Source organism: Botryllus schlosseri, chromosome 8, assembly GCF_051294905.1.
Source record: "Botryllus schlosseri isolate E-star chromosome 8, Bs_hap1, whole genome shotgun sequence".
Taxonomy (NCBI): Eukaryota; Metazoa; Chordata; class Ascidiacea; order Stolidobranchia; family Styelidae; genus Botryllus; species Botryllus schlosseri.
In genome coordinates, this window is record NC_137243.1 from 6,893,165 (window position 1) to 6,899,783 (window position 6,619).

The window sequence follows — 6,619 nt, forward strand, 5'->3', positions numbered from 1 at the left end:
AAAAGCTGTAACCGAGAGACACTGCTTGGAAGACGACGATGTGCGGGTATGTCTGTCAACAACTGAACATCGTTTCAGTATAGAATGTAAACGTGGAATGGCAGCGACCGATTTTGCAGCTTCGTTCCGCTTCGCTGAAGCTTTACTCAGACTTACTTTACGGCAGCTACTGTAGGATTTCTGGCAATCCAAAAGTTGTCTTCCAGAGCTCGGAATTTACTGAATCTGGTCTTGTTCGAAAGCTACTGTCGCACTGATTCCGAAAATGTAAATAAACATATGATCAGGCACTGAACCGCTTAGAATTCGCCCTCCAAGTCTGAATTATCGGCATTGTCCGAACAATCGACGAGCCGCAATGGGTCATTGTTATGGTCATTGTTTTGCGGTCATCCGATTGTTCTGAACAATGCAGATTTTAGATGTTGAGGGTGGTTTATCATCTCAGTACGGTGCTTCACCATATTTTGATTGATATTTTCGAAATCAGTGCGACAGTAGCTTTCGATCAAGACCGGATTCAGTAAATTCCGAGCTTTGGAAGACAACTTTTGGATTGCCAGAAATTCTACAGTAGCTGCCGTAAAATAAGTCTGAGTAAAGCTTCAGCGAAGCGGAACGAAGCTGCAAAATCGGTCGCTGCCATTCCACGTTTACATTCTATAGTTTCAGTCAGTCAGTTTCGTATATACACGTGAACAACTGGTGTGTCACAGACTAAAAAGTTTGGGAGCCACTGCCATACTACATGGTATGTTTGAAAAATTATCTCACTTTTGGACTTATATTATTGGTTGTGAATGCTGCCGACTGTATTTTATGGTTGCCAAATAAAAGAACTCAGATCGATAAAATATTTCGACATAAATCATCTTTCGTTTTAGCGAAATTATGTAGTATTATTATTGCGTAACAGTAGCCAATACCATAGCAACGTAATGTGTTGTTATGAATTACAATCGCCGAGCCATGCTCTTGAATATAGTTGTTTTACTGCGACTCTGAGCTCTGACTAGAGCCAAAACATATACAGTCTCTATACTTTGATTATGCGGCTCAAGCAGGAGCTATCCCTGAACCCAGGGGAACGAAGTGCTTTAACTGCTAGCAGGGTCAATGTACGCAACAGAAAGTATAAAAAAGAGTTGGCATCGGTATGTGTATATGAGAAATGTGTTTGATGCCGTGGTTAAATTTATTCTGTTCAGAAACAAAAAGGTATTGATGATGAAATGAAATTTGACAACGTTCTTCATTCCAAGGAAAATGCCCTCATGCAAAACCGCCTTAGTCGACTTACTTTGGTAATGTGATATTATCTTGTGAAATGTGAACACACATGCCATAGTTACCACTCTTACCAGTATAGGGTAACTTTGTGAACATGTCACTTTTAGGTCACTGGCTCCACAAGCAGGCCCGGAAATCGAGTTGCACCATTTTCAAGCGCATCGCCAACAAATCTTTCTGGTCAGTTTCATCAAAGGGTGCTATTTCATACATGACACTCCATACTGTTTGCAGGGGAAGTTCGGCGTTTGAGCAGTAGAGACTCCAGTATTCCGACACTTCGTCTTCCAAGTCAGGAAGCTAGTGTAAGATGAAGTTACCAGCATACTTCTTTTAACGCAGGCGTGTTATAGGCTTATATGTTAGCATATTTTCTTCATTTATGCTGTAGAATTAGAGAAATTCAAATCACCTAGTTGATCAAGTATCTGGGGTAATCAAGTAGCATGGTATTTCTCCCACATGACAATGAATATAGAAGCGTCTAATCGATCTTAAGCTGACATAGCTTATATTATTATGAGTCACAGTTTTGTTTTAAAGTAGTTGGGAGTGAGAATCCGAGACATACAATGTTGTGTATTCAGTATTTGTAGAGTCAAGTTTCAAAAATGTATCCCAAACTCAACAGCCCTGGTTTCACACCTTATACTTGCAGCCTACTCCTATATATAGTTTTCAGCCCTAATTTCACACTTAAAACTTGAAGCCTTCTGATATATATATTTATATTTATTGGCTATACCTATTAATATGTAGCAGTACGGTATAGAATTTACTCCACAGGTGAACTACAGTCCTGTTTCTTCCATTGATGTGCCTTGTGATGGCATTATTGAGTCTGAAAGAAGGCCTCCAACAGAAGACAGGCTGAGAAGACACGTGCATTTCTTATCGGACAGAACCATGCCAAGCAAGTATATCTTAAATTTATTTGTATTTGTATTATGGTCATGTGGAAGAGTTTGAATAATACCTGCTAATTCAAAAGCTGTTCAGAACATTGACACTGATACTTGATCTCTGTTATTTGTGTGAACGCCTTTCTTTCTCTTCATTCTCTCTCCTATACACGCATCGATCTTCGAGGCTCTCGTGAAATCGTGACATTAACAGGAATTAGTCCAGAAAGACCTCCGACACGTGAACCGATGTATGAATTATATGCAATAGTGATTCATTATTTGTTTACTTTTGCAAACTCCATGTATGCTTTCCACAACCTACATATTGCTTTCCACAACCTACATATTGCGTTGTTTCAGGTAGACCAGGCAGCGATTATATCAAAACTCGTCGTAGAAGCGAGCCGGTTCTCTTCAGAAATAGAGATAATAATCCTTTCGACACAAGGAACGAATCTCCACCATCTTCTTCGTTACCTTTTCTGCAATATCGCGGTATATCAAAGTAAGATATGGAAATGCGATTATGAATTGTGATATTGAACATTATAGCAAGCGATGAGTATAGTAGACCAGGACTGCTCAAACGTTTTTTTACTGCTTACCCAAATTATTTACCGTAAAGTCTACACTGTACACGGTACATTACATAATTGAAAAGCTCAACACCACTTTCGAACATTCCACAAATTTAATGTGACGGAGGAGCATAAAATATGCCCAATCGAAAGCGTGGCATTCAGCTTGTCCTTCATCATGCACATGCTTGAAAATCTGTGCTCGCAACTTTGGAATGGTGCAATGTAAAAGTACGGTGGTTTTTTTAAGCTTATGCACTGCAATTAGTAAGCTTTGAATTTCTTTCTGGCTTGTCCCATGAACGCTAAATTTGCTGCAGCAGAAAGTGTCACAGTGCCAGGAAAATGGCGTTGCTTGCATACCCCGGGGGTATGTTTACGCCCAGTTTGAGAACCCCTGGTATAGAGGATAAGAATTTGGCTATCGGTATAACTTGTGAATGGCCCCATTAGACTGCTGTTGTAGGCTATTTGCTGGGAGTTGTCGCTTACCAGACTACATTCATTGCACTGAATGTAATTTTGAATGTGATAATCAAGTTTAGACCTACAGTAAACTGTTCAACTATTTTTCGAAGAGGTGGCAGGGTTCTGATGACTCGAGGTGGACTCGAGGCGCAATTTTTTGTTGATTCGATTTGACTCGAGTAATTTTCTTAAAAATAACTCGACTCGACTTGAGTCAATTGGTCAATTCGGTCAGAACCCATACTTGAAAAATAGCCGCAGAAACCCAATTTCACCTGTTTGAATAAACCTGTTAAGAGTGAACAAAGAGATTATTATGAATAAAATGTCTTTGATTTCACAGAAGGGAGTTAAACCCGTGGTGAACTCATTAGTGAACTCCATGCCTTGGACTCGACCCTTTGGACTGGACTCGTGATATTAAAATGACTCGATTTGACTCCAGTGAAAACTATAACACTAAAATTGACTCGTGACTCGAAATCTTGTGACTTGGTTATAACCATGGGTAGAAGTATTCTATATTGCAAGCTTTGTAAAATCTCTCTGTTGCTGCTCTAGTGACACTTTAAGGACTGATGAAGACACCGCAAGATCTCATACTGATGAACGTGAAATTCGAAGGTAAACATGCCCCGCCAGAAAATGATCAAATATCTGGTATTGAAATCGAATACGATGAATTTCTTGTAGAGGAAGATCTGGATCTCTATTTGTCGGTAATATGAAAGGATTTTCCAACTTATCTAGCCCAGCACCCAGTCATACCCCTAGAAATTCACTGAAGGTGAGCGTGATTCGTTTCGTCTTATGCGATCATCCCCATTGGTTTTCCATTCACAGGCTCAATCCGGGTTAGAGGATGAATTGATTCGATTTCGTCGTTTGCATCACACCAGAGCGGTGAATGCCAGAATCAAAGCGGTTAGAAGTGGTGGAAAACGACATTCGACATGCGCTACCTTAAGAGAGAGAATGGATCAAGAGGCGTTAATTAGGAAGGAGCAGGCATTGTAGTAAGTACAAACTTGGTCTTTTTCGAAACAGGGTTGTAACCAAGTCACAGTGTTCCGAGTCACAAGTCAATAGTACTTTTAAAGTTTGGACTTGAGTCAAGTCTAGCCATTTTTAGTTCACCACCAAGTCCAAGTCAGTTATAGCACATGGTTGAGTCTGAGTCATAGTGTTGTCACTCAAGTCCAAATCGTAGTGTCAGTGCTCATTAGCGAGTTCAAATCAGGTTCAACAGACTTATTTGAAACTCTTGGGTGACACCGCAGGTCCCGCATTTATAATATGCTCATTTCTCTAACTTTTTAACATGTTTATTCCAACAGTTAACACAGTTTCCGAGATACTCTAGACTTGAATATTGTTGTATTGTATTTCGCGAGTCATGCGCAAGAACTCGCGTACAAGTCGAGTCAATACGCGTACTAGTGACTCAAGTCGAGTCATTTTCCCTTTTTTAGAAAATGACTAGACCAACCTAATCTATTGGGTGTGCCAAGGCTCTGTGAAAGAGGCCATTTTTGGATGAATTGATTGGTAGATTTCCCAACAAGGTAGATTTATTCATTTAATGATTTTGATATCCGACATCGAATATTTATTTTGGGTTGACTGAAATATCAGCCAATTGGAAAGATCTTGAGTATCAAATATCCAGTGATTTCTCACATTGGTAAATATAATAAATTTAAAGAAATAAACCTTGCCGAATTCTCAAGGTTATTTCCAGTTTCTGTATTGGAGGCCATCATGCTATCCTACTCTGCTCGGCTGTCGTTGACTTTTGTTTATGGTTTTCAGCCCGCAGCCGTTTGATGCTACAAGAGCTTGGAGTCTGTTGAATTGTGGGTATCTGCGATTGACAGCAAGCAATATTGCTACTCTGGAAGAAATCTGCTCCAAAGACGGATATGACGTGAGCGCCCATCCTCACAAGCATGTTCGAAGTGATAGTGCCGTCAACACGGATGTTGTATTCAAGGTTAGTATGTGTTGCATATCCATCCTACATGTTTCTTACAGCCGAATACTCAAAGAATAACTGTTATTGCGATAAATATCTTATCCATGCTAAACAGATGATACGTTAAACACTATCATTTTAAAAGCTGACACTTTCATGAATTCTGTAAAACATCATTCAATCAAATATTGTTTGAAAAGTATATTCATATTGTTCGGGTTCATTTCAATATGAATATACTTCCCAATTGTATGTTGAAGCTCTGTACCTCCAAGAAGCTCTTCAAATTTGTTTGATATCCATTTGTTCTGAACGTATATTTTTATTATTCAAACGTTATATCAAGCAGAGATTCATTGCGATCTTGAGTAATGCGAGAAAATCAGATAGCTGTTGAATTTTCATGATGTGTTAGGTTAATCCAAGTCCCGTAACATGTACGTGAGAGATACAAGATCATTAAAATGGCTTACAGACTTTCACAGGCAAGATACCGAAAAATCATGCAAATCCATAGACCTATATGCTCTAGCAGTGTAGCTATACAATTTTGAACAAACATATCAATTGTACCCTAATCCAACCCATCACCAGTATCACGAAAGCAGAAAATATATTTTCATTAGGGTCAGTCAGTCTTCCCTTTCTACTTAAGTTTATGTGTATGTTATGATTTACACTCCCAATTGTGCATAATTATGGAATCCCGTGTAAATGTGTTAATGTATGTTAATCAATCAATTTCGGGCCTCACTGCAATATATTGTTTCATGCTGTTTGTGTTCTAAAAGACGGCCGCTATTCCGCTCATGACCATGATTATATTTAGGATCTTCGCGAAAATCATCTCTCTAAGCCAGATCTGAGATCGCAGTTGCAGTTCAGGCAGAATGTTCTCATGAGGAGGTTTTCTGAAGGGTTTAATACCATCCATTAATGAGTACCAAGTGAATGGAATGTGTTTTAGAATTTGTTTTGTTTAATATGAGGAGATCTATAAACTGCGATTTGGCAAAGTGTTTTGAAATATCTTTTACTTTTAGATTCGTTTCTACAGAAATACAGACGCCAGAAAATCAGGGATTAGGCAATGCGGACTTCTCATGTGCGTGCTAGGATTTGAGGCGGGCTCACTTTTTCGTGATTTGCCAAGTCGTTCCTGAGGCTATGATCGGGCGCATGCGTTGTCGCTGTTGTGCATTGTGCACGTATCGGGCCGAAGAGGTTGAATTCGCTAGTCGGAGATATAGGTTCATGCGGCAACAGATGTTCAACACGAGTCGTAGTATAAACAGTGTTTCAATATACATTTCCAACGCACCTTGGACCACAGCACTCTGACTACTAGTTGGATTGGACTCGAGAGCTGCCAAATCCACTAATTGTAAGTTCGTTAATCTCTA

General features: G+C 39.4%; 1 protein-coding gene across 1 annotated transcript; it reads left to right on the plus strand.

The window, feature by feature from the left end:
* Positions 1-963: 963 nt before the first annotated feature.
* LOC145445057 (uncharacterized) lies at positions 964-6,232 on the plus strand. Its single transcript, XM_080323151.1, has 11 exons — positions 964-1,154; positions 1,209-1,304; positions 1,398-1,470; positions 1,525-1,595; positions 2,077-2,207; positions 2,560-2,700; positions 3,803-3,865; positions 3,935-4,028; positions 4,085-4,257; positions 5,054-5,234; positions 6,046-6,232. Exons 1-11 carry the CDS (start codon positions 1,050-1,052, stop codon positions 6,151-6,153), a joined length of 1,236 nt encoding a protein of 411 aa, XP_080179277.1. The 5' UTR covers positions 964-1,049; the 3' UTR covers positions 6,154-6,232.
* The last annotated feature ends 387 nt before the right edge of the window (positions 6,233-6,619 follow it).

What these genes read in the sequence shown, in the direction of transcription:
- LOC145445057 (XM_080323151.1), top strand. Translation starts at nt 1,050, where the DNA reads ATGCGGCTCAAGCAGGAGCTATCCCTGAACCCAGGGGAACGAAGTGCT. An exon ending in TTCCAAGTCAGGAAGCTAGT is followed by an intron (nt 1,596 to 2,076) that starts GTAAGATGAAGT and finishes TTTACTCCACAG; the next exon opens with GTGAACTACAGTCCTGTTTC. An exon ending in GACAGAACCATGCCAAGCAA is followed by an intron (nt 2,208 to 2,559) that starts GTATATCTTAAA and finishes TGTTTCAGGTAG; the next exon opens with ACCAGGCAGCGATTATATCA.